The 27,948-nt window shown below is 34.9% G+C and overlaps 5 protein-coding genes and 1 non-coding gene across 17 annotated transcripts; 3 read left to right on the top strand and 3 right to left on the bottom strand.

The window, feature by feature from the left end:
* Positions 1-3,522: 3,522 nt before the first annotated feature.
* LOC121747253 lies at positions 3,523-5,099 on the bottom strand. The gene is made up of 2 exons (XM_042141256.1): positions 4,769-5,099; positions 3,523-4,245 (listed from the first exon to the last, which is right to left on the bottom strand). Exons 1-2 carry the CDS (start codon positions 4,934-4,936, stop codon positions 3,811-3,813), a joined length of 603 nt encoding a protein of 200 aa, XP_041997190.1. The 5' UTR covers positions 4,937-5,099; the 3' UTR covers positions 3,523-3,810.
* An 858-nt stretch (positions 5,100-5,957) lies between these two features.
* Positions 5,958-6,029, top strand: TRNAP-AGG. Its single transcript has one exon. It is a non-coding gene; the product is annotated as a tRNA-Pro (tRNA).
* Positions 6,030-8,299: 2,270 nt separating this feature from the next.
* On the top strand, positions 8,300-11,630 carry LOC121749831 (MLO-like protein 6). The gene is made up of 15 exons (XM_042144485.1): positions 8,300-8,592; positions 8,663-8,720; positions 8,798-9,039; positions 9,169-9,285; positions 9,357-9,417; positions 9,513-9,601; positions 9,782-9,856; positions 9,921-10,015; positions 10,088-10,137; positions 10,221-10,261; positions 10,342-10,515; positions 10,628-10,663; positions 10,734-10,801; positions 10,880-10,940; positions 11,022-11,630. The coding sequence occupies exons 1-15, from the start codon at positions 8,476-8,478 to the stop codon at positions 11,523-11,525; spliced, it is 1,788 nt and encodes a 595-aa protein (XP_042000419.1). The 5' UTR covers positions 8,300-8,475; the 3' UTR covers positions 11,526-11,630.
* A 364-nt stretch (positions 11,631-11,994) lies between these two features.
* On the bottom strand, positions 11,995-12,612 carry LOC121748074 (ubiquitin-like). Its single transcript, XM_042142288.1, has 2 exons — positions 12,601-12,612; positions 11,995-12,426 (listed from the first exon to the last, which is right to left on the bottom strand). The coding sequence occupies exons 1-2, from the start codon at positions 12,610-12,612 to the stop codon at positions 11,995-11,997; spliced, it is 444 nt and encodes a 147-aa protein (XP_041998222.1).
* Positions 12,613-15,049: 2,437 nt separating this feature from the next.
* LOC121748038 (probable E3 ubiquitin-protein ligase RHG1A) lies at positions 15,050-21,232 on the bottom strand. Of its 8 annotated transcripts, none has more exons than XM_042142254.1 (10): positions 21,066-21,232; positions 19,462-19,656; positions 18,960-19,136; positions 18,398-18,834; positions 17,561-17,693; positions 16,320-17,078; positions 15,835-16,229; positions 15,581-15,679; positions 15,370-15,507; positions 15,050-15,301 (listed from the first exon to the last, which is right to left on the bottom strand). In XM_042142254.1, the coding sequence occupies exons 5-10, from the start codon at positions 17,643-17,645 to the stop codon at positions 15,155-15,157; spliced, it is 1,623 nt and encodes a 540-aa protein (XP_041998188.1). In that variant the 5' UTR covers positions 17,646-17,693; positions 18,398-18,834; positions 18,960-19,136; positions 19,462-19,656; positions 21,066-21,232; the 3' UTR covers positions 15,050-15,154. The 8 variants fall into 8 exon arrangements, with proteins under 8 accessions (XP_041998188.1, XP_041998187.1, XP_041998190.1 ...); XM_042142253.1 differs by adding an exon at positions 20,402-20,447 and having other exon boundaries at positions 18,398-19,136; XM_042142256.1 differs by lacking the exon at positions 18,398-18,834.
* A 1,624-nt stretch (positions 21,233-22,856) lies between these two features.
* Positions 22,857-26,225, top strand: LOC121747916 (valine--tRNA ligase, mitochondrial 1-like). Of its 5 annotated transcripts, XM_042142073.1 has the most exons (11): positions 22,857-23,399; positions 23,497-23,559; positions 23,669-23,834; positions 23,915-24,035; positions 24,122-24,187; positions 24,268-24,351; positions 24,448-24,525; positions 24,633-24,716; positions 24,802-24,881; positions 25,249-25,306; positions 25,393-25,708. In XM_042142073.1, the coding sequence occupies exons 3-11, from the start codon at positions 23,797-23,799 to the stop codon at positions 25,684-25,686; spliced, it is 903 nt and encodes a 300-aa protein (XP_041998007.1). In that variant the 5' UTR covers positions 22,857-23,399; positions 23,497-23,559; positions 23,669-23,796; the 3' UTR covers positions 25,687-25,708. The 5 variants fall into 5 exon arrangements, with proteins under 5 accessions (XP_041998007.1, XP_041998010.1, XP_041998006.1 ...); XM_042142076.1 differs by having other exon boundaries at positions 22,857-23,559; positions 25,496-26,225; XM_042142072.1 differs by having other exon boundaries at positions 22,857-23,559.
* Positions 26,226-27,948: the final 1,723 nt, after the last annotated feature.

The raw sequence follows: 27,948 nt of genomic DNA on the forward strand, positions 1-27,948 counted from the left end.
AGACTGTATAAAAGAAATTTGAATATGTTAAAAAAATATAATTTAAAATATTACTCTATGTGTGGGATTTAATAAGTTTAATACTTCGACCAAGGAAGATGACTTGTTCTTTGGATAGTACGAGATTTTATATAGTTTTATTTTGTGTTAAGTGGAAAAATAAAGTAAAAGAGATGGTTAGTGATAAATGTATTTCTATTTTTACTATTGAGTCATCTTAGTTGGAAGTGACCAAACGAGAAAGTTTCTCATCTTCGACGGAATAAAGAGAGTACTTTTTATGTCCCATCTTATTTTTATGCCCCAATTAAGATGGTGCATTTCTTGATCGGTATAGAATTTAGTAGTTAATGGTTAACGTGTTTAATTAGAGAGGGAAAAAGTGAAGGTAATTATTAAAAATAGAATAAGAGAAATGAATATTCTTTTAATTGAAAAAAACTGATTTGAGTCTATAAATTATCTAAAAAGAATTGTTTTATCATTTTTAAAAATAGAAATGAGTCACGACTCACACGCCGGGAGTAATGTGAAGAGAAAAAAAATATGCAGTTAAATGTATTAATGACAAATTTACCCTTTTCAAAGATAGAAATTTGAAATCTTTTAGTATGAGATTAGAAAATGAAAAGTAAGATATTTTTGGGACTAATAGAGTTTTAACATTGATATTTTATTCTCTTTTTTTGCTGATAAACGTTTTACTCTTTCTCGTATTGATTTTATGAAATATGAAGAAACATAGATGAAAAATGTTAGTAGAACGTGGGCACCATTATTATACTACACCGTATTAGATTTATAAGTAAATGTGAGCGAAATTTATTAATACAATATAAAATTTATTTAATCAAATATACTTAAAAGTGAAATAATAGTATGTAAATGGATATCACACAATATAAAATGAGACATAGTAACAAACAAATGAAATATACTACTACTGTCTATTAAGAGCAACCACAACCGTGCTCTTGCCAGCGGCACGGTTGTGGGCCCGGGCGGTACTATTCATGCCTGCTCTCGGGCAAGAGCACAACACCCACAATTGTGCTCTTCCGCAAGGACGAGCACAATTAATTTAATATTCAATTAAACATAAACATTTCCATAATACTAAAATTCATTAAAAACATAAATAATATTACAAATGACAAATAAAATAAAAAACGACATAATTAAAATCCTAAAAATTAAAAATTACATAATTAAAATGCTAAAAATTAAAAAAACCACTACTCGTTGCCGAATTTCGCCTGAACAAGCGCTTTGACATGCGAAAACGGCGCCTGAAGTATTCTGCCGGAAACCGCGGCTGGTCGGCAAAGTAGTCGGCAACGAGCCTTTCGTGGGCTCCCTCCCGGTCACGATGGATGTAGCACCGATTTGATCTGGTTCGTTGAGGAGGAGGAGCGGGGGTATTCGCCGCGACATATGCTTCGTAAGCGGCACGATGTTGTTCGTAGTATTCTTGTTCTTCGCGTTCCGCTTCCGCCATAATATGGGTGAAATCCATTTGAGGTTTTGAATGAGGGATGAATGTGTTGATAATTTGTATGAGAATTTTAAGAATGAGAGATGAATGAGAGATGAATTGATGTGATAAATTGATGATGAATGTGTGTATTTATAGATGATTTTGGGGGGGGGGGGAAAACTCAAAAAAATTCAGAAAAATGGGAAAAAACGGCCATATTTTTGGGATTTGGAAATTTTTTTTAATCATTATATATAATTTAAAAACAATTTTTAAAATAAAAAAAATAATTCAAAGGCAACGGCTATGCCGTTGCCCAATCATAAGCCGCCACGTCGCCGTGCCAGCGGCTCGAGCGCAGCGGCGGCGGTCCTCGTCCTCGCCGTTGGCACGAACGGCGGACTTCACTCCAACCACCGTTGTGGATGCTCTTAAGAAAATATCACTCCATATTTTTCTGTTTTTATCTTATTAAAGATTTTATACTTTTATTTTTCTCTTATTTATAGTACTATTAATCTAAGTACTCTTTCTCATTTCATTAATATATTTAATTATATTTTCTTTATTTAATGTAACATTTTTTAAAATCTCTATGGCTGCCGCCAAGTGCAATATATATATTTTTTTGGAATGGAGGAAGTAAGATTTAGGATTCCATAATATATATCGAATAATAGAGAATTAAATTAAATACTTCTATTTTATAGAAAAATGATGAAACGAGTGATAATTAATGAGGGAATTTTTTGACAGAATTTAAGACATCAATAAAAGTGAAGTTTTTTTTGTCATTTTTACAAATTTCAGACCTCGGTTTTTGCAAATGGGAAGCACTTTTTTTTTACTTCTGTGATTTTGTCTGTAAATCACACAGATGTTGGGCCCCACTCAACAACTATACTTATTTTTCTGGTTACTTAATTTGATTTAAGTATTTTTAATGCAATATTTATGACTACTTTTTATTGAGTGACCAATAAAAAGTAAAAGAGAAATAAATTTTAACTTCAGTACAGCCATTTTCCAATGTATTTCATTCTTTCAATTCTATATGTACAAAAGTAGTATACTTACTTAGCAGTGCTAAATGGCAATATTAATGGCAACCACACAATTTTAATAAGCATGTGGTGTATCACTGCAATGACAAATACTTAATAAAATTAATTAAAAGTTGAAAATTTGCAAGGAACAATTTATTTTTGTAAACAATTTATGGGTGGTAATGTTGCTGTAGCTTGGAAAACTTATCTATACTACAAGTATGCCCAGCGTTACATATTTATAGATAATCAACTTTCAAGATTTTGTGAATGAGACTTTGTTTAGTAATAATAATACTAATAAATAGGAACCAAGATATTTAAGATCCGTAATTTAAGCTTTGCTAATTGCTAGAGAGTGAACTTGGATTGAAAGAATCTTTTTTTTAGTATATGCCATATATACTTCAGGGTAAACGAATAATGCAGAGGATTTAGTTTCAAATAAAATACTAGGTGTATATTTACTAATCACCTTTTGTAACAAGCTTTATTTGCACTTTAACTAAAAGTGTTGTTTAAGAAAATTACAACACGGGACCAAAGTTCAAAATGTTCCTTTGATTCTTTAATTTATTTTGGAAATTAATTGAGAGAGATGTGAAGAAAATAAAAAAAACAAGTAACAACTAACAAAAGGGAGGAAACATTTATGACCACTTTAATATTCTTTGGTTGTTAAAATATGAAGAAATAAAGTTTAATTAATAGGCAATTATGGGAAAAGGCATAATTTTAGAATATATGAGTGAAGTCAAAGATTAAGAGTATCAACGATTTGCCATAGTCTATCTCGCTTTTCAATTTAAGTATATAAATAAGTATGTCCAATCTATATAAGACATTTCTAACATGCCAATTTGGTTGTAGTATTATTTTAAAAAAATTAATGATTTTTTAAAATTTCCATTCTCTACGAATTTTGATTAATATAAGTGTACTTTTCGACTAATGTGCTAAACAAGTTGTAACTAAACTTACAAAACCCATTAATAACTGTTATTCAATAACCAACAATTAATTAAAAATCACCAAAATGAAAAAAGAGGACCATTTTCTAAACATCACATGTTTTTTTTAAAAAACATTTAGTCTCATTCTATACACAATAAAGCACATACTTTTTTATTTTTTTAATGTAACATTTTCCTAAATACTTATATAAATGTGTGATTTGCGTCTCCATTGTTGAGTAACACCCGATGTGTGATAGGTTTGTACTCATCGTCCATACTATTTCATCAGATGTAGAATCTACAAGACCAGCCTAGTCGGATATTCCGACCATCAAGACTCTTGGTGGACGGTTGCTGCGACCGTTCGAGCCCAATCCTTCAAGTGCTTCTTCACCTTGTCCGAATCATTACAAACCCTCGAAATCCTTAAACTTAGTATCAATGGAGAATCTTGCAATTTCACAAGCCATGATTCTGACAAATATGGCATCATCAATTTTTCTTCTCTCTCTTCATCAAGAATCTCTAAATCTTGATCATCTTGAGATTTGATTCGTTGCAATCCAGGGATCAAGCTAATGACATGGCTGCTTAAGTTGTGTTTTTTAAAAACAAACCCTAAATCCATGAACCCTTTCACTTCTTGAAGCTCGAGATCGACTAAGCTTCGAGATTTCCTCATTGATGTTATTGTTGTTGGTGAAGATGAGTGAGATTTAGTAGAAGTAGTAGTAGTTTCTTCACTTTCTTGTCTCTTGTTCTCCATCTTTAAATATCATAAAAAAAAAGATATATGAGAGACAAAGAAAGAGAGAGAGAGTTGTTTAGTGCTGGCTTTTTTGACCGAGTAAAAATGCTCAAAGTCGAGAACTAGCGAGCGAGACCAATAAAAACGGTGACAATCCAATTAAACAGCACCAATAAATACAAGAACGACATAGTAGAAGCTAAACAAAAAGACAAAATTTGCAAAAAAATCAGTTCGTCTATCTTCTTTAGCAAATATATCGATCTTGCAACACATGCTACTCAGACACCGATACAAGTAAAGATGTGTTTAGTGCTAGTTTTTTCAATGAGGAAAGATGAGGAATTGGCGAAACATAAATGGTGACAATCCAAACAGTACAGAATAATTATATAGATTATATGGCTTGACAGAAGAACAACAAAAGCTTAACAAAAGACAAAAATCACAAATATATCGAACTTGCACATATAGCCGACAACACAATCTCCTCAAACATGAAGACCTAAACTGCGCCAATCGACATAAACTAGTTAATTACCTCTGAGGATGCTACCGGAGGAGATGATGAAGAGATTTCTTGGTTTGACACTATGACTGAAATTTGGGAGATGTTTTTTGTTGGTGATTTTGATGAAGTAACAATCTGGTGAAACCAAAGTAGATCCATGGCCTCAAATGGGCACACTACACATTTCTCTGCAGCCATGGGAGTCGGTTCGATGAAGGTGAAGATGAAGACAAGTTGTATATATGGTGTCCTAACAAAGGAGTGATGCAAGTGGGGAAGTATGAGGTGAGAAACTATGTGTTTTGGTGAATCAAGAGAATGTGGTATTGAGTAAGGGAGCCTTTCTTCCCCACATATTTCCAACATGTGGAATGACTATTTTGGACATGGTCATGTTTCAAGAGTTGATAAGAACAAAACAATCTATGGTGTGAAACACTTAGGGTTGTGTGTGACATTTTGTGTATGTGTGATGTGTCCAATTTATTGAGTGTGGCATTCATCAAGACAGATAGATAGTATGGGATAGGGAGAGTTTCATGGTTGTGGTTTGTCAGAATTAATTCAGCATTCATGGTCGGAGCCATTTCTATTTCTCTACACCGTGATGGATACATCTATATTATCATCAACCAATTGTTTTACATGTGAGCTTATTGGCTACATGAAAATTTTGTAGCAACTTGGTTGATAAACTTTAAAGAATACTCAATATAGTAGTAATTGAATACAATGCAAATTACTAAAAAAAGTATCATCAAATTTCATATAATTCTGGTTTGTCTCGTCAGCAAGAAAGACCGGAGAATTAAGAATAAATCCAAAAAGTTCATGGTTTTAGTGGCTGATTTTCAGAGTTACGAGATTAATCAGAATTTGACTAAACTTTATAATTTTTTTGATAATTTGTAACTAATTTTTTTTTTCATTTGAAAAAAATTTATATTTATTCTTTTTCTATAATACTACTGATTGAGGTGTATAATATATCCACGACACCTAAGTATGCAACGCTTTTCGAATCAAAAGCATGTAAATACTCTACTGAATTTCGATACATCATACCAAGGAGTAATTAATTACAAGAGAGAGATCGTATAATAAAGGATATCACAGTCAAATCTACTACACCTCACCACATATTATATTATGCATCGATGCAAGAATCGTAATTTGGTCAACATTTGTAGATAAAATAATAGAAATAAATATATAAAATGGGCATTTGGTCTAGTGGTATGATTCTCGCTTAGGGTGCGAGAGGTCCCGAGTTCAATTCTCGGAATGCCCCTATTTTTTAGTTCTTTTTTCAATTTGCACTATTGGGCCCTCATCTAAGAAAAATGGCCCAATTAATTGTATACATTGGGCAATCATTTTTAGGCTTCAATTTCTATGATCCATTGCTATTATTGGATTTTACAAAAGCTAAATCGCCAATCAACTCTCATCTTCAACCTTGCTCATTGTTTCATTCAACTTATTGAATTTTACAAAAACTTTTATAGTTTTATACTTCCGTCGTCTCATAAGAGATTGCATGCTTGGGAAATGACACGGAACTTTAGGAGATGTTATTTTATGTGTTAGGTGGAGAAAGAAAATAGTACATTTATATTAATGGGAGAAATAGTTTTGTTCTAAAAAAGAAACTATGACATCTTTTGTGAGATAAACTAAAAAGGAAAGTGTGATATTTATTATAGAACGGAGGGTGTATACGTTAGAGCGTCTCCAGCCATTTTATATTAGACTCGAACCTATTTTAAATTAAATAGTGATTTTACTGATATCATTTAAATCAAATTTAAATTTAAAAAATATTCTCTATCCACTAATTTTATTGTCACACACACGTATAAAGGATTGTTTTCCATATTACTGATTTTATTGTTATACATTCGAAATTGGTTGAACCATGAAAAAATCATAAAAGTATTGCAAAAACGTAGGAAAATTTGTATAAATTAGAACATTTATGTGTTTACCAAGTCACTTATGCAAGTTGTATGAATGTGGGGGAGACTGTTCGAATCAGATTACAAAATATAGTAAAGATTAGTCGACATATTTCATGTAAGAATATTTCTTGGTTATAATATACTACTAATAATAAAAGATGTGGCTATATAGACAAAAGGAAATACAGTATAATTTTTGTAGTCAGAAGTCTAACAAGTCATTATATAAGGCAGAATATTACTTCTTCACGTGTGGAATTCATCATTGACTCCACCACTACCTTCATCGCACGTTAGCACTAGTTCTTATCATCAAGACTTGGTCAATGTTATTATAATTTGGACACAATATTTTTAAAAAATTTGTATTTAGTGACTTAAATAAAAATAAAGTAAAATATAAAAGAAAATAAAATAGAAAAAATAATAAAGTAATAGAGATTTAATATGTTAATTTTTATAAAAAAATATTCAACTACAGTAGTCAATAGGATAAAGTGAATTCTTATTGTTTTTAAGTCCCTTTAGTCAGAGTGTCTTTTGTGTGATAAAATAATTACGTAAACTTTCCTTCGCCGTGAGTCAAAGAAAGAGTTAGGGCATCCACAAATGCATCATCTCTTCACTATATGAAGGTGTGAGTTTCGAACCCGCAACATCTAGGTTTAAGAACCACACTCCAGATAAGATAATAAAATGAAAAAAGGGGCAAACCGTCTTTGCTGATTTTTCTTTTGTTCAAACTCTCATTACGGATGCTCTTACTATTCTTCTACACAAAAACTATTATTCTTATATTTAAAAGTTACTACTTATTTTACTAAATGTATTGTTCTTATTAATAAAAGATATTGGTCCGGGTACATATAGTATATACCAAGATCATACCCCTTTTTGTTAATGGCATAGTGATATCATGCAGCCGATTTTGAAATAATCGACTATCCAAGTATGTGACAAATATATAAGACATCCAACAAAGTTTATTATTGTTAAATTGTCATCAAAATGAGAATAATATTTTTGGACGGTGACAACAAACAACAAATACTTCACATCTCATTTATTTGGGAACATATACCCTTTTACAACAAACTATCTCTCCTAAAATTTCTATTATACTACAAATCTACATATTTCAATATTGTTGCAGTAGGATCATTCTTTAATCTAAAAACGTCACATCAACCAAGTTACATTTCATCGACTATTGCACTTGGTTTCAAGCAAGTGCATCTAGAAAAATGATAATGGACGTCTTTCTTTAAATTATTTTTAAACTAAAAACGTTTTACCAACTAAATTACATTTCATCGTTCATTGCACTAGATTTCAAGCAAGCGCATCTAGAAAAACCATAAAGAAGGTCTTTCTTTAGACCATGTAAAAGGAATGACATCTCAAATAGGGAAACAAGGGGAAAGAACAAACGAAGGAATAACAAATTCCTAAGTCAGTCAAGCAAAGGGAATGTGTATTTGTGTGTGTTTCAAGAATACAGACCACATATTATCCACAAATGCATGACTTAGAAAACCTCTGCACTAACTACACTCCAAATTATCATAATCATGCTCAAATTTCCTTGTTAAGCCTAATTTCTAAAGCATGTTTCCACCAAAACACTACATACAAGTCCACCTTTAAGCAGGTTTCCTAAGACTTTCCTCTTCTGCATCTTCTTCCGTGACGAAGTTCTATAAATTGCACATGTTATTACACTACTTTGTTGTATGCTAAATAGGGAGTGTTTTATCACGTTGTGTAAGACGAGAGATGGCTAAGGGTGGCCGGTCGCTGGAAGAAACACCTACATGGGCTGTTGCGGTCGTCTGCTTTGTGCTGTTAGCAATTTCTATTGTGATAGAGCGCATTTTCCACCTAATTGGGAAGGTAACATTGTTTTTTCTTACTAGTTCAGAAATCTTGAATTTGGGAAGGTAACATTATTTTCCCTCTGCAGCTACTGAAAAAGAGAAACAAGAATGCTTTATATGAAGCACTTGAGAAGGTTAAATCAGGTCGGTGAGAACTAACAAAAATATAGTATGTTTTTTGTCGCGTTTTATCTGATGACATGTGTTTTTTCTTCACTCAGAGCTCATGCTACTAGGTTTCATATCACTACTGCTAACGGTGGGGCAGGGGCAGATAGCAGAAATCTGCGTATCGAAAACCATTGCAAATTCTTGGCATCCATGCGACAAGAAGCAAGAAACTAGGAAGTATGGGGTTGGTTTGGGTGGAAACCAGCGAAGGCGGTTGAGTGCTTATTCTGACTATGGTGAGACTCAGAGACGCATTCTGGCTGGTGGGGGATATGACAACTGCTCGAAAAAAGTACGTAGATTATGATATTTCCTTAAGTAGAACATGTTATGAGAACATATTTAGGCCAACCTATCTTATGGTTCTGTGATTTTTTATCACATGCACAAATAGACCAATGTGTTTTCACTTCTCTTGCAGGGAAAAGTTCCGTTTATTTCCTACGACGGAATTCACCAATTGCACATATTCATCTTTGTGCTGGCTATTTTTCATGTTGTTTGCAGTCTAATCACTTTGGCTTTAGGCAGAGCTAAGGTAGACATTGATCTTCTTTTACAGTTATTTGCCATTTGCTGTATAGTTATATTTCTACTTCATTCACATAGATGAGGAAATGGAAGGCATGGGAAACCGAAACAAGGACGTTCGAATATCAGTACTCACACGGTATCTAAGTCTCTTGCACAACACGATTTCATTCGATTTTATTTCTATTTGAAACTACTAAACTGAGATGTAAGAATTTATGACATACCTTGCAGATCCAGAGAGATTCAGATTTACTAGAGAGACCTCTTTTGGGAGGAGGCATTTGAGCTTTTGGAGTCAATCTACCATCCTTCTTTGGGTGGTGAGATAAAATCTGAACCCTTTTTCTACACAAATCATCAAGAAATAATTAACTATTTTGACTCTCAAAAGAATAGATTAATGAGAAATGATTTCCCAACAAAGCACATAGAAATACATGTTTATGAAGTAGTGCAGTTGTAGAAAACTTATCATCAGTTCTGTTTCCCAAAACCTTCAGGCATGTTTCTTCCGGCAGTTTGTCAGGTCAGTCGCGAAGGTGGACTACATGACTCTGCGCAACGGCTTCATTATTGTAAGTCCTTGAACGTTTATTTTGACCATTGAGACGATTTCTAAATCTCTCTCGGCATGAACAGGCACATCTAGCACCACGGAGTCAAACGAAATTCAATTTCCAGAACTACATTAAGAGGTCGCTTGAGGAAGATTTCAAAATCGTCGTAGGTATCAGGTTCGTGCTACTACTGCCCCTCCAATTATTCAAAGTTACCATAACACTAACAGCTCCACCCTATTTCTGCAGCCCTCCCATCTGGTTCTTTGCAGTTCTGTTCCTGCTATTCAACACCCACGGTAAACGAGCTAACACTTCCGAAACCATATATTTATCCATCAGAATCTCAAGTTTCTAATATCTTCTCTGATAATAAACTCAGGCTGGCATGCCTATCTATGGCTACCATTTCTCCCCCTCATTGTAAGACAAATTCTACATCTCCCATATCCATAGTTTCTCCGGTTGATCAAAACTGAAACCTAATGACCCCATCTCTACAGATTATCTTGCTGGTTGGAGCAAAACTACAGTTTATCATCACTAAAATGGGACTAAGGATTCAAGAAAGAGGGGAGGTTGTAAAAGGGACCCCACTAGTTCAACCAGGGGATGAGCTCTTCTGGTTCAAACGCCCACGCCTCCTACTTTACCTTGTTCATTTTGTTCTTTTTCAGGTATTTCAATGTCAATGCACAAAATATAGTTATCATATTTGTTGATCACAGTTTCCACCATAGCTGAGTTGCAGGATTTACCTAACATACCCCCTCATTCTTTCTCTTTTAGAATGCGTTCCAGCTAGCTTTCTTTGCCTGGGCTTGGGTAAGTATCTGCACATTAAGTTAATTATATATAAAAGATGTCTTCTCCAACAAAAATTCATGCACCGCAGTATGAGTTTGGGGTGAGATCCTGCTTCCATCAGAAAACAGAAGATATTGTCATCAAAATAACAACAGGGTGAGTCAAAACGATTTCGAAAATCAGAACTTCTTGTTAAATATCTACTAACACTAGTCATAACTTCAATTGCAAAAGGGTACTGGTACAAATACTCTGCAGCTATGTTACTCTCCCACTCTACGCCCTAGTCACACAGGTTAGTTCTTGAGCTTGATCATGTATGTCCAAGAGAAATTAGTTTGACAATAAGTGTTAACATGCTATGACAAACATACAGATGGGCTCGAACATGAAGCCAACGATCTTCAACGAAAGAATAGCTAAAGCACTGCATTCCTGGCACCAGAATGCAAAGAAGCAGTTAAAGAAGAACCATCACTCTGGTTCAGTGACACCAGTATCTAGCAGGCCAACTACTCCCCTCCACGGCTCGTCCCCTGTTCATCTGCTGCGTTATTACAGCAATGAGCTCCACAGCGACCCTGCTACTCCAAGAACACCCAATCACAGAATTGAAAACCCTGTTCATCTGCTGCCTTATTACAGCAATGAGCAGCTCAACATCGACCCTGCTACTCCAAGAACACCCAATCACAGAATTGAAAACTGGCAGGCTGAACAAGATGAAATCATATTGTCTCCCCATGGTAAAACAGCTCATGAACCGGTCGAAAAGGAGATGGAGACTAGACATCATGCAGACCCTATGACCTCACAGAACAACCTTGATCATAAAATCAATGTAAAGGATTTTTCATTTGATGGAAGATCAGCAGTTTGAATTGCTACTTGCTTATTCTTTCTTGCCAATTTATTTGTGAGTTTTCCACTGTATCCCATTGATTCAAATTGAAAGTCATGCTTTCATCAAATCTTTATAACTCAATCATCATATTATACATATATACTGATTATGTCCAGCAAAAAGGAAGCAAATCTCACTAATTATGTCTAGAAAAACAGCAATATAAAGAAAATAACTCTTTGATTAAGCTCAATGAAGCAATCTCATACATCAGCAAATATCTATTAAAACTGACATAGTAAGAAACTAAATTACTAAAGTGAGTAGTATATATAATAGTAAGACAAAAATCAAAGTCATATATATCTATATGCACATTAAAGTTTGAACAGATCATCAATCAATTAAAAGTTCAAACAGCATCACCACCACGGAGGCGAAGGACAAGGTGCAAAGTCGACTCCTTCTGCATATTGTAATCCGACAGTGTCTTCCCATATTCGAGCTACTTGCCGGCGAAGATCAGCCTCTGCTGATCCGGCGGAATCCCCTCCTTATCCTGAATTTTCTCCTTCACATTATCAATCATATAATCGCTCTCCACCTCTAGAGTGATCGTCTTTCCCGTCAGTGTTTTGACGAAGATCTGCATACCTCCCCGAAGCCTCAGCACCAGGTGCAGAGTGGATTCCTTCTGAATGCTGTAATCAGCTAGGGTTTTTTCGTCCTCGAGCTGCTTTCCGGCGAAGATCAACCGCTGCTGATCCGGCGGAACTCCTTCCTTATCCTGAAGTTTCTCCTTGACGCTGTCGATTGTATCGGAGCTCTCGACGACGAGAGTGATCGTCCCGGTTAGGGTTTTCACGAAGATCTGCTTCTTCAATTTGGGGGAAATTGTGATTTGTGAGAGATTGCAAAATGCTGAGATGAATAGACTCTGCAAACGGAGGAGTCTATTTATATGCCGCGGGAGATTGGAGATTGGCGCGTTCGGAAAGTTCGAATTTAATTATGCTCGTCACAAAATATTTTTCTATTTCAAATATAATTTCCTTTTAGACATTTATCGTTACTACAAATCTAAGTATAACGTGTAATTCATTAATTATACATATATTCTCATTATTGCTGGTCCTATTATGATATATTTATAATTTAATGAATGTCTATTATACTCTATAAGATAAATATTTGCAAATAAATGATAAATTAAAAAGTTTATGGTCAAAATTGCTTAATTTCGATTTGCAATGTGTGTGGAAATATTTGTGCTGGATTTCAATATGGAGTACTTATAATTTGGTATAACAATACTATTATTAAAATTAGTTAAAACGCCACAAACGAACGAACAGTTCAATAGGTCATAGATTGAATGATTGACACTACAAACGATTTTGAAAGTTTGTTTAATAAGTCAGGTAAAAATCTCGTTAAATTGAAAATTTTATGAGAAAACTCAAAAAGAGCTAAACTCACAAAAATATACATTGGTTTAATTTGTTCCACTTTTTCGACCAACATAAGTTGTTTATATAGGCAAAGAAATCCTAAAACACAAAAAAAAATAAAACTAGAAAGAAATAAACTACTCCCTCCGTCCGTCAATACAAGGGCACATTTGACTGCCACAGGTTTTAAAAATATAGTACTCAGAAAATGAGTTGAAAAAAGTTAATGGAATGTGGATCCTATTTTATATAGTGAAGTATTAGTTTTATAATAAAATGTGAGTAAGATAAATGTAATGAAATTGTGGAGTTCATTACCAGAAATAATGAAAAATAATAAATAGAAAGTTTATTGGTGGACGGAGGGAGTAAATATGAATAAAACTTGAGAGGAAGTTAGCAATAAGATTATTTATGTTTTTCAAGATGCTGTAATTTTTTTGGGCTTAAATTTTTTATCAAATAGCATCTTCTTTAGAAATTTTGGTCCATGCATACAATTAAATTATTGGAACTTTGAGCTAGTTAAACCATTATCTTCAATAATCCTTTTGAGTAATTCTTGAGCCCAACATCACGAATACATCATGACATGTTATGCATTTTTGAACTTTTTAGCTTCATCTCTTGTTAAGATAGGTGTAATGTAAGCACTTCATTTGGTCTTGAAATGTTCACTTAATGTATATTTTGGACATGAGATATCTACATAGAAATTGCAGGAATAGGGAATGCAAAGATCGAAGATAGTCGAATAATGAATGGTACTTCTATTGAATGTTGATTAATGATACTTTCTCGCTCAAAAGTAAACGGTGTGTTTTTTCTGATATCGTGAGAGAAAATAAAGTAAAAAAAGCGGCGAAAGAGTTAACTGATATATTCAACACAAAATTTAAGTAAATTAGATGAATGGATACAAAATGAAATAAGAGAAATTAAAAGGTTTGATTTTTACTGAAAAAATAAATGACGTGCTTAAAGGACATTCCAAACTGAATATAGATCAATTAACTTGGAATGATGCTTAACTCTTGATAGTACTACTCCATTTATTTTTATATTGATTTTCTCATACTTTACTCTATTTATTATATTTTTTTTCTTTTACTTTATTCTTTCTCTTATACAATAGTCTTTCTGGTACTACTTATTTAACATAGGAGTACAAAATAGTTATACAGTAGTATTTTTAAAAATTCATGTGCCCAACAAATTATTTTAAGATGAAGGCAGCATAAGAATTTAAGTTTTAAGCCAAAAGAACCCTAACTAATAATGTCTTCCAAAAGAAGCAATCTCATACGTATACTAATTATGTCAAGCAAAATACCAATGTAAAGAAAATAAGTCTTTGATTAATCTCAATGAATCAATCTCATATATTCATGCAACAATAGACAGCATATTACTATTGTAGACTAGTAGTAGTAGAATGTATAGTCTTTGCTAATCCGGTGGAATCCCTTCCTTGTCTTGAATTTTCTCCTTGATGTTTTCGATCGAATCATCGCTCTCGACATCAAGAGTGATGGTCTTTCCGGTTAAGGTTTTCACGAATATCTGCATCTTCTTTAATTATGCGTCGATGAGATTTGGGGGAAATTGTGATTTGTGATAGATTGCAAAATGCTGAGATGAATAGATTTTGCAAACAGAGGAGTCTATTGCCGTGTTTACTTGTGATTAAATGTTATTTTTTTAATATTTTAAATTATACTGATCATAAATACTTTTCTCTAGCATTACTACATTGTTTTATGCATTGAATTATAAAAATATTCTCATTATTGTTGGTCTTCATTATGGTTATAAACTAAAGAGAATATATTTGTAATTTAATGATCAGTCTATTCTATTAGGAGATAAATATCTGCAAATAAATGACAAATTTAATAAATCATGGTAAAAGTTGCTTACTTTCGCAATTTTAAAAAACGTTTCCTCTATTTTATATTTCCGAACGTTGAAAAAATTCACTCATTTTCCTTTTTGGGAAAACAATAATTAATACTTTTTTCAATTTTCCTCTTATGAATCATAGTACTTCTTTATTTAACTTAATAAACGTACCTTTTCAAAATAAAGTAAGCTATACCGAGAGAGAAATGTTAGTTCAATAATTACATTAATCACATTGTAGTTTCAAAAGTAATCCATTTCCCTCATTGCGGGGAATAATTTCCAATTACATTTCCTGAAATAGTAACAAATTCATGAAGATAGTTTGTTGTCATCAACTGCAGATTGCTTGCAGATTGGGCATAAGTTCTTCATTGACAGCCATTTCTTGATGCATCCCACATGAAAATCATGCCCACATTTCAAGCTCCCAACTTCATCCATATCCATGTATTCCTCCTGCCACCACCACAGGTTTTTAATCACACTTGAAACTTTTGAAAGATGAATGAATGAGAGAGACTCACCAGACAGATGACACACGTCGCGCCGTCTTGAGATTGGTTCGACGAGCGATAGATGGATTGAGTCAGACACTTTGACACCGAGCCGTCAGACAAACCTGTGCTGACACTTCCGATCCTCTCTCCCAGTGCAAGCAGCTCCTGATCATATATCGATTTGCTCGTGTTTCAGTAATTGAGATTCAGAGTTACACAAGTGTTAATTTAAAGTGACCTCGTAGCTCATGTTGTCTGTGTCAAGCCTCATCTCCCTGTGCTGGTCGTAAGGGGCCCTCGAGCCATAATACGTAGAGTAGCTCGCCGCCATAATAGCCTGAAATTCATCCCCATGAGAGTACGGAACATATGGATATACACATTTAACCAGAATTGGTTTAAGATACAGCAAGTTGCAGCAAAATGTAGGTTTGAAAAGGGGAAACGAGAATCCGCATAATTTGGATGCGAAGCAGTGGCTTAGATCCATACCTCATGCTCATGTGCAGCTAGATTGGGTGCACTTGACTCACCAGAAACGGGTATATATCCGTCACTTGTTCTACCATTCCTTTCACTATAATGAAACCCTGGGGTAGAAAAGGCCTGCGAATGTCTAGGAGGGGAACTGTCTGCTGCCATTGCCGGCCCTTCGCCAGAAACAGCAACCTGCCTTTGGTAAAAGTTGCCTGATGAAGAAGCCCAATATGTGTGGGTAGAACTTTGGTCGTAACTGGTTTGGACCTCTACGCGAGGTTGATTCAAATAACCATAACTATTTTGAGAGATAGGAGCATTATTGTTGTAACCACCGCTGTCCACCGAGCCATTAGCATGACTGTTTAGTGCATTGAGGGTGTTCAGACCGCGACCAAAGGAACTTGAATCTGCAATATCAGCTCGAAGATTATCTTAGTATAATAATTTACATTTCTGATTTCTGCATATGATATTGTATAAATTCATGAAAAACTAACCTACACCACGTGCCCCCCCGTGGCCAGAAGGCGATACGAGACAATGATTCCAATCCGTTATGGAGACGTTTGAACTCTGCCTCGAATAATCCAGTGTAGTAGATCGGTCAGCGGGTCGGTTAGAGAAGGAACGATGCATAGAATTGCTTGGCATATGTGTTCGGGCCAGGTCAGGTTCCTGGTCGACTACAGTTCTACTTCTCACATTCTGATGTGTACCTTCACCACCAATAGAGAGGCCGTTAACTCTGTAGCCCGGATGATACTCCCGAGGCATATGATACGGTCCTGTGTTCTGCTTTTCCTGCCATGGATCAGCAGGTAAGAGCAAATTTGATGAGCTTCCAGCATCGTAATATCTGCTAGTAGAACCTCTGTCATGCAGCTGAGGGGTGCTTGGACTTTTCCGCTTATGTGGTCCTCTGCTGCTGCCCATTGTTGCTGGATTAACAAAACCACCGTGTACTCCAGGGACAGTCTGCCCACTGAGACTCAAAGAAGGTGGAGGGCGAGAATAATTATTCAGCACCATGTGGAAATTTCCACCAGCAGGCTGGAGCAGAAAAGGATCACGAGATGGACCAGGAGCCTGTTGTTGAAGGCCTGGAAATTCAGCAGGGGAAATCGATGATGAGTTTATTCGTGCCCTAGGAGCAGCAGGAGTCCACTGGGGAGGAAAGGTTCCGCCATTGATACTTAAGTTCCGCCCAGGATGAGTTGGATCAACAAGAGAATTGCTATCAGAAGCAACGGCCCTTCCTACAATCGTAACAAGAAGTGAGCAAGGCGATATATGAAATTAAAAAAACTGTTGGAAACTATTATCGGGTATCATCAGTTTATTCTTGCTTATACAGAGATCTAACATCTCGTCACTAATTTTATCAGTTTTTTTCCACCTATAAAATCCATCATAGTATATGGCTTTGACTTCTCTACCCTTCATGTTCCTGCTTAAGGAAATACTAGTATTTCATTGTAAAACAGAATGGGCTGCAATACAAAATCTCATTGATGCCTATGGACCTCTAGATATGCAATGATTTTATTTTGCATAACGCTGACTGTTGTAGTTATAAGCAAGGATCTTCTGCAGCCAAAAGGATATTATTTTAAGTGTGAAACAGTTCCTATTATGAGGAAAATCAGTCACCAAAAGAAATCACCGTAGCCATTTCCGTTACAAAGGAAGTAATGAAAACGAGAAAAGCCCATGAAAGTGAAATATTAGAATCTTTTACCCATAAGCAAGAATGGTTGCTCAGTGAGATCCTGCCCCTGATGACCCTCAGTATCGAGAATTTGGAACATGTTTCTGTGCCCCATAGCTTATGGACCTGTCGATAAATATACTTTTTTGCAGCAGATGAAAACCTGCACAAGCACGAATTTTCATCATTAACAAGATCTTCTTCCCACTGACCAAAAAAAAAAGAGGTTAAGCAGAACAGAATCATGTGCAGTTATATGGGCTAATAATTATACAGCAACAAGAAAGCTTTTGACAACTACTTAAAAGTGCTTGTATCTTAAGAAAAACTGGCATATATCAAAAATATCACGTTGAGCACGGGAACTAAATAGGGTACAGAAAGGGAAGCATTTGAAAATTATTAGCAAAGTACAATGAAAACATCCCAAACAGACCTCGGTAACAGTATCTGTTTCCATCCACTCAAAAGAAGGTAAATTATGGGTAAGTACATCCAAATTGTGTTTGAGAAAGCTTTACAAACAAAACAGTAGAAAGTAAAGAACGAAAATGTAATTTTTCGGTTCATGCATCCAAGATAGATTACATGAATGTCATCTAATCAAGGACCATGTGTAATAAGTTAATAAGAAACTAATTCCAAATTTTCAAAGAGAAACTAAGGATTTCTCGATACATGAGACTGCGAGATTTGTCTTTCACTATCAAGTCGTAGTGAGCTAAAGCAAAACAGGGATAATCAGCAGTTGTGCTACTGATGTACATGACCAGCTCTCTATCTAAGAACTAAAGCAGTGATACTGATGTGCTACAGGATAAATCCCACGAACTGAACATGGTTAATAGGCATAGTCCTCGAACTTACCCTTGTTCAACCCACCTTATCTAATTTTCAGCCACCACATGAGTAAGATGATAAGATCATAACAAATAACTTCCAAATTGGCTTAAGCATCAGTAGATCATACAGAAACATCACAAATATAATTGTCGGTAAGCATCTGAAATTCAAGGAAGTCATGCCTGCTGTGAGACAAGCAGCAATATAGGGACGTCATTGAATAGCAAGTATCCAATCACTATAAGTCTTGACGTCAATGTAAGAGAAGATGACACTGAATCCTAACTCTTTCTTGACCAAGGATATGATCAGCACATCCAAAACTGCAACCCAACTTAGTATGTACGACAATTCCAGCTACTCCTCATCACTAAAGGTAGGAGATTGCTATACATTCTAAATGCCATAAACGAGATTTAGAACATCTAGCATTCCAGTGGGACATTTATGATATTTTGTGCCTTCAAGAAATGAAAATAATACTGGTTGTCATCCAAAAATATAGCACCCAAAACGCCAACTAGTAATATTCAATGATTATTGGAAGTATACAATATAACTCAGTGGGTGAGCAATGGAGCCTCACTCTCAAAACCAGGTAATAATGTCCCTACATTCGACTTTCGAGTGTTTCTTGCCCAATTCATAGGCTGATGCATTAAATACTGCCACTGCAGCAGGTCAATCTAATAATCTTTGGAGGGAACACCATAAATCAAAATGACATCTGTTCACCAATGATCCAAATGGACCATAAAAGTGCCTGCAATAGCATTCATAGTTCAGATTTCTATGTTAAAGAGGCTAAGCACTAAGCAGCTACCCACTAGTGTGTGATATATGTACCTAGGAAATATGTGCTATTATTATTTTATCTCTTTTAACATTTTATGGATGATTTTGCTGCATAAGATGGAAAAAACTAACAATCTAATTACATTGTCCACATATGGATAAAGCCTTGTCGCATAGCCAAGTGTAGAGCAAACTGATGCAAGATGAGAAAGTTAGTTATCAAAGAAATATGTGTGTGTGGGTGTATGATTCTGTACACTAGAGATAGAGAGAGTGATGGAGAGTCATGTAACCTGTATATAGTTCTCTCTTCATAAGCCGTGCCCATTCAAGTTAATTTTTAGAAAAGAAGATGAGCAAGTTTAATATGGTGAGTCGTCGCCCGAAACAGGCAGAAGCAACAGGAGTGCCCTAAGTTTGAACTATTAGGCTTCATATACAGATTCTTACAAAGATCTTCGATTAACTTATGCAGACAGCAACCGCCCCTGCATTTTGAAAACATCTAAAACTATTTGCTATGGAGATTATCCAAAATAGAAGGAGAAATCATTTTGAAGTTTTAAACAAATTAATCATCAAAAAACATTTGCAAAATCACGATACCATCTCAGAAGACGACATGAAATATCAATATGAATGACCCATACATTGAATTACTTATAATAATGTGATAACAAAAAACAAAAAAGTAATAGTATAATTTTTCATACACAGAAATATGATTCACATTAAATCAAATAAACATCTTCAAATTACTGCAGTTAATCTGTGCCATTCAACAAGAAATTTAACAAACAATTGTAGTATTACTGACACGATAAATTTAAACCAACAACCTCTATGTACATTACACATTGGATGACATATGTTTGCTCGGCGTCAAGTGTGAGGTAACCACCTAACAGTCTGAAATATTTTGGTCATTATATAATTAAGTTTGCACAATAACCACTTTGTTAACCCTTCTTATACCTCTGTTACTATAACTTGTAAGAAATAACCATTTTCCAGATTTCCAGTATTATGTTATAGATAAGCTACTGGGAGAGATATTTTCATTTACGCATAAGTTTAGGAATTTTTTATTCACTTCCGGAGTAAACCAAAAGAAATTTCTCAATCAAGACTCACCGCGGTTTGCGTAAAGATGAAACTATTTACTATGAGAAACCACATAAAAATGAAATGCCCTTTTAAGCCCCAATTATCTGACCGAAAAATATGCATTACCTAAGGATATTGATCACGAAACCTCGTTCCGGAAAACATATTCTGCCTAGAAGGAACTGAACTTAGTTAGAAACTAAACAGAGAGCTGCAGAATGAAAAACAGGCTATGTTTTTTCTCCAAACAACTAGGATCCTTCCCTTTAAAATCAATCAAAATCCTCAGATATATTAAAACACAAAAAAAAAAGCAAAATAACAACATCCTGATTCCAAATCACACAGAACAAAATCTAAAACCCAACTGTTCAAAAACTATACACAATCCAAATAATCCATACCTTAACTCGATCAAATTTAACGAAAGAGTTACCGCAATTATTACTGGAAAATTAGTGATCAAATTACCACCACACAACAAAATCAAAAGTATAAATGAACAAGTTGAGAAGCCAGAAAAATTAAAACAAAGCCAACTATGACGCAAAAAAGGACTTAGATGCTAGCACGCAAAGAACGGAATCCCACCGAATTCAGACCGCGATCATCAAAACAACATCATGAATTAAAAAGGAAACGGAAAAAAAGCTCGTGAGATCATTTTTTCAGTTAACGAATCATCAAGCAACAGTTATACATTAATACGAAGCAAAATAATCAAAAACGGAAAAAAAGTAAGGTGATGATTGAATTCGATTGCCGGAAAAGGGAAATAGAGAATACGAACCTGTGTTGTTCGGTGATCGGACGCTTCCAATGAATGATCGGCGGCGGATTGCGTGTATGGTAAAGGAGAGAGATGAATAAGACGAATTGGAGAGAAACGGTGTGTATAAAATATTCACGTTTCTCTGCGTTTACGCATTACCTGCAAAACTTGATATTGTAATTTGTGGAAAGGTTTTTTATTATATTTGCTGATTATCAAATTATAACCAATTCTATAATTGTAGTACCTTTTTGTAAAAGGAGAGGATTTTGGTGATATTTATTGATGATAACCAATACTATAATAATTGTACCCTTGTTTACAGGGTGAAAACAAATACAGATTGAAATATAATTAATTGAATTGATTTGACTTGGCTCGGGTTTTAAGAGAAAGTAGATTAAAAAAATTATTGGCATATTGCATATAAGATCCATTACTAAAATTACGAAAAAATAAGGGTATCAATTAATCGTGAATGAGCGAAAAAAAATAGTACTAGAATTATATATGGTAGGGTAGTGTTATAGAGTTTGCATAGTTGCAAATTATAATATACTACTATTAGATTAAAAAATGAAAGGAGGAGACTGAGTTTAAAAATTTATGATTCAGTATTAGAATTTTCGTATTTTGAAAACGCATGGTTATTTTAAGAAGGTTTCATACTTTAGTTTATTTTAGAAAATTGACATTTTTAAAACACAAATGTCATTTTTAGTTCTTTTATAAAAATCGGATTTTAAAGACACAATATCGCTTTATGATCTTTTCAGTAATAGTCACTTACGATTTACTTGAAATGAACTAAAACGATCTTAAAATAACCTCTGTGTTTTGGACAGGACCAAAGCGCCCTTAAAATATGTTGCGTGTTTGCATCAATATATTCATGTATCCCAGATCCCAATATGTCCACTCCTGAAATATTGTTCTGCTGTTGTGTGTCTTCTTCATATGTCAGTTATTCTCAATGCAACTCAGAGATTACCAATCGGGAGTTAATGCGTGAATGGACTTACAACTCCAATAATACAAGAAATATTCCAATCACAGCGATTAGGAGTCTCGGTTCACATTTCACTATTTCATTTCACTCACATCTTATTATATAACTAATAATCATTTCATTTCCTACAAATAGAAATTCTTTCTTTTTTGGGTTGTTATTAAAAATATAAACACAATATTTTAGAAAAGTTTTTTCTTCATAGTTTTTTAAAACCCGTGTCAAACTTGACTGGGGCTCTAATGCCTTACCGATGGAGTCATACGATGTCAAAAAAATAGATTAGTTTGACCCGCAAGACGTTTATATATTTCTCGATCCACTAACTTAACTCCCTTCACGGTTTGTCGAACAAATAGAATATCTATTACTTTCCTCATTGATTTTATTTTAATTTTTGTGTTTGAAAGGCTCACAAAGGTTTTATAACTCATCTTAGGGCATGAAAACATAGTCAGAATGAGGTCGAGGTGGACTCCAAAAGAATTATAAAACATAGTCAGAATGAGGTCGAGGTGGACTCCAAAAGAATTATAAAAAGGTACGTACGTAAAGCATAACCAGGCACCAACGCATGATCGCGCGCCATTCAAGTCAATCTTCCATCATTCTCTTGTCAGTTTAGCATGGGCTATGCCAACTATATAGAAGACGCATGCACGACTCATACATCTCTGGTAGGACAATTGACAAAAATATCAAAATTATAATACAATAGATTATTTATAAAAATTGCAGAACTGATCAGAATTTGACTAAATTCGAAAATTAAACTACAAGAATATTTGGTCACCTAAATTTAAAATATTTCAAAAGGCAATATATGAACATCGCGTGTTTTCTGATTGATTGGGAAATTTTAGATGGAATTAGGAATGCTTGTATCTGCAATTGAATTGGTGGTTTTGATATGCCCATTTCTGAATTGCTGAAGTGCAGATGCTTTTGAAATATGAAACTAGTTCTGTCTAGGCTGATGATTTCAAATATAATTTGCGAGCTCTGACCAATCCGATTGATTACAAATTTGAGATGGAATAAGGAATGCTTGTATTTGCAATTGAATTGGTGATTTCGATATGTCTATTTTTTGAATTGCTGAAGTGCAGGCGCTCGCTGCTTTTGCCATTCGAAACTAGTTTTGTATAGGCTGATAATTTCAAATTTAATTTGCGAGCTCTGATCAATGTAGCTTCCTGGTTTTGTTTTGGTGCATGTTTTCCGATTGATTTCAAATTTGAGATGGAAACAGGAATGCTTGTATTTGAATGTTTTGGCTGTACGAGTCTTATCTGATTTCGTTGCCTATTCTTTCCCTACACTCCATGACATCAGTTTAGAATGTAGGTGCTTCTGTTTGCCTGTTGTTCTCAGACTACCTCCTCTTTTTATTTTTAGTTTAACTAATTGTTAATGGCAATTGACGCATTGTGAGTGTAGACTGGAGATAACGAGCTGAAGAAACTTAAAGCTGCTCAAAAAGCAGCTGCGGCGAAGCTTCAGGTGCTAATTCACCTCATTCTGCCCCAAACCAGTATAATTATGTTACTTGATCAGATACGTTTGTTAGATATATTCATGGTTTGAGTGTTTGGTTTCTGGGCAAATTTAGGCACAACAACCTGCTGCTGCTTCCAAGTCAGAGATGAAGAAAAATGCAAAAAAGAAGCACAGAAGGTAAATCCCCTGGAAGTTGATCCAGAGACACCTCTTGGCGAAAAGAAAAAGCTCGCTACCGAAATGGCACAAAATTACAACCCCAACACCGTAGAAAAATCGTATGCTATTGATTATTGATCTAGTGTTGTTACTAAAAGTGAGAGTCTTCCTTCTCATCACTGCTAAAATTTCTTACTAGGTGGTATGAATGGTGGGAGAAGTCAAACTTCTTTCAGGCAGACCCCAAAAGCTCCAAACCACCTTTTGTCATCGCAAGTTTCTGCACATCCTTATATCACCGGGTTTTAGCATGTTGGGTGGTAACATATTTTCAAAATTCAAATAAACTGTTCATGGTGGATAGTACTTCAACTGTTCTATTAATACACATTTATTCCTAATGCAGGTGCTCCCACCTCCTAACGTTACTGAGGCCCTTCACATCGGCCACGCCCTTACTACTGCTATTGAGGTTTTCAAGTGGCAATTGATTAATTATCATTTTATTAATTTATTTGAAATGTTTGATTTCTAATCACATTATTCCTCTAGGACACTATTATTCGCTGGAAGAGGATGTCTGGTTACAATACGTTATGGGTGCCGGGTATGGATCATGCTGGAATAGCTACTCAGGTTGTTCATTTGGATATATTTTAACTTTTAATATGTCCGTGGCCTTCTTTGTCATAACTGTAAACTTGCTTAGCCAATCACCGATTTCTATGTCAGGTTGTTGTGGAAAAGAAAATTATGAGGGAACAGAAATTGACAAGGCATCAAGTTGGTCGTGACAGATTTGTGGATGAAGTAAGCTCTTTAATATATTCTCATCTTATGCAGTTTTGGTAATTTGCAGCATCTTCTAACAAGTGCTATCTCATTTGTGCTCTTTTACTTGTTAAATGTGGTAATAGGTCTGGAAATGGAAGAATGAGTATGGAGGCACAATTTTAAAGCAACTCCGGCGCTTGGGTGCATCTCTTGATTGGTCACGTGAGGTGATAATATGGATCATCATTGCATACTTGATTAGGCAGAGATTTAAAGTGGAACTAATATCAGTCCTGTGCTTGTTCTGGATAGTGCTTTACCATGGATGAGAAGAGATCAAGGGCTGTGACTGAGGCTTTTGTAAGACTTCACAAGCAAGGTCTTATATATAGGTATACTCATGCTTAAAGGCACTGCTTCAATTTCTTGTGATATGAGCTAAGTACTTGGCCTTTGTTCTCAGGAAGCCTAATTTGAGGTGCTATGTAAGCATCTATATCCTCATTTTGAGGCTTCAATATTATTGTTTATAACGGATGACTCATTCTCAATCTTTTAAATCATGCATTTGCATTTGATAACTCTGCAATCAGTAATTAGTCAAATTTGCTACATTTCATGTTTTCATCCTTGAACTACTATATATTCATCATGAGTTTTATATTGTTCTTTGGTGTTTATGTGTTGTTGCTCATTTGTCTGGTATATGGTGGTTTGTTGGTTCCTTTTTTAAGGTTTCTCATCTAATTCTCTTTTTAGGGATATTCGTCTGGTGAATTGGGACTGCGTCTTGAGAACAGCAATATCCGATATTGAGGTCATACAGAGTTCCTACACTTCATCATTTGTTATGTACAGACAAAATTGTGTTGTAATTTTACACAAGTTCTTTGGTACTCTTAGGTAGACTATATAGATATCAAAGGGAGAACACCATTGCGTGTTCTTGGGTATGAAACTCCTGTCGAGTTTGGGGTGCTGACATCATTTGCTTATCCTCTGGAATGGGATTTGGGTGAGATCGTTGTTGCAACGACTCGAGTGGAAACAATGCTCGGTGATACTGCAATTGCTATACACCCAGATGATCCCAGATACAAGCATCTTCATAGGAAATTTGCTATTCATCTCAGCCACAATCTCATTTTGTGTACACTTAAACTTATCCTTTTTAGCCGCCTCGCTATTTCTATCTGAAATGACAAATCTGTCTGTTTAATTCTTTGGTTCATAAAGCCATCGCCCTTTGGAAAGCCGAACGTAAGATGCACATCATCCTCTTTGACCCGAAGAAATTCATCTTCTGAAAATTGTAACCTAAGCCGCTCCCTTTTGTATACAGAAAGTATCCAAAGGGCCATTTCTCCAGGTATCTCGGGTATTTTGTAGTCTAAAATACCTCCAAACCCGATCTCATGGAGAGCTTCAACCTGTCAGGGATTTAGCTTTGGTACATGTCCACGAATTCCTTTGATGTTCTCTGGAAATACAGTATATCATCCCTCTTTTTTGGTTTTACGCTGTCCCCTGCATCGTCTTCCTCAATCTTCGCTTCCTCTTCCATTTCCTTTCGGTATTGTCTAGCTGATGTTATGGGAATAAAATCTTCCCAAGAATCATCAGTAGCATCACCTACCTCTTGGACCCTGCATAATGTAACAACACCAACTGCATGATGTATATACACAGCAAACTGAAGACACATTTGTTTACATTACTGTATTTGTTATCATACATTACTGTCTACGAACTATTTTAACATACTGTTTGGGCTTTATAATGGAACGTATAGCGCAAACACTTTGCAATCCAAACCTCGTACGAAAAGTCAACAATGTTAACAAATCTGCTATACATTATACTCGATTGTCCTATTGCATAATGTATCAGTCATTTGTAAACAATGTAACAGAGAACATGCCAAAAACGCCACCAAAAGCCTTAATATGTTACATTATTCAGAGTTCAAGATCAAAATCCTTATCAGAGAGACAAAGTTTACCATCTTCGGCGTTTGCATTGGTCTTGAAGGGTCGCCCTCTTTTGACCACGTTCTTCCCTTTTTCCATCGGTTGGAACTGAATGAATAAAACATTATAACCGTGAACATTAAAATTCCCAAAAAAACAAGGCAAAAAATTATGTGTTCCATGTGGCAATCATAAAAAATTCTCAATGGTAAATTTTCAAGGCCTGCAATATCCAATACGCCAGACTGCAATTTTCCTGTCTGCAATATCTAATACGCTAGACTGCAATCTATAGATTGCAGTGTAGCGTTTATACTATTGCAGTCTAGCATGGTGTCACAGTGTCACTTTAAGATATGTTGTCATTTTAACGCACCCCTATATATATATATATATATATATATATATATATATATATGGGTAGTGATAAAATGCAAACTCATATATTGTACAAACTCCAAACTTTTCAACACAGTATCAATACAATGTCAACACGGGGTGCGTTAAGTTGCTAACTCTGCTAACTCATCAATAAAGTGTATTAAAAATGTCAACACAATGACATCAAAATGTCAACACATAATATCAACACATTATATTGAAGTTCAACAAAATTATGTGTTGACATTTTTAATGCACTGCATTGATGAGTTGACAAGTTAGCAATTTTAAAAAGTTAGCAATTGATCACACCCTATGACAACACAGTGTAAAATTTTAAGATTTTGATGTCAACACAATGTCAATACAACGTCAACACAATTTCAATAGAGCATCAACCGTTGACATTGTGCTGACATTTCTTGTTGCTATTATTTTATCATCTGTTGATATTTTCTAACGGTTCAGATCATAGTTTGAAGTTTGTACAATATTTAGAGTTTGCATTTGATCACATTCCTAGGGTATATATAGGGATGTATTCATTTCCTTTTTGTATCTTTTGTTCTATTGTTCTTTTTAATCTCAGCCCCACGATTTTTTCATCCGACGGTTAGATTGATGTCACGTGTCATTTAATAATGCAGATTTTCAGTTGAATAATGCACACCGACTAATAATACACCATTATAGTGTAATAATGCAGATTTTCAGTTGAATAATGCACACCGACTAATAATGCACATTTTTCATCAAATAATGCAGAGCATCACAACCATCCAATTCAAGGATCCAAGGGCTGTGATTAAAAAGAACATTGGACTGAAAAGCTGCAAAGGACCTTAACACACCCATATATATATAAATGATCTTGATTCTTTGTCCATCGAAAGAATCATTAAAGTATTCGAAAGAATCATTAAAGTATTGAGGTTAAAGAGGGGGTAACATCAATATGAAGGATCCAGTCAACGAAAGGACTAACATCAATTGGTGGATTTCAACCTCTACATCAGATGAAGAAATCATGGATGAAGGTTGTTGATTTTATCTCCACTTATAGTATAAATATTGTGATTGAATTAATTCAAATCTAGAATTAGATTTC

The sequence above is a fragment of the Salvia splendens genome, chromosome 9, assembly GCF_004379255.2.
Source record: "Salvia splendens isolate huo1 chromosome 9, SspV2, whole genome shotgun sequence".
NCBI classification, from domain to species: Eukaryota; Viridiplantae; Streptophyta; class Magnoliopsida; order Lamiales; family Lamiaceae; genus Salvia; species Salvia splendens.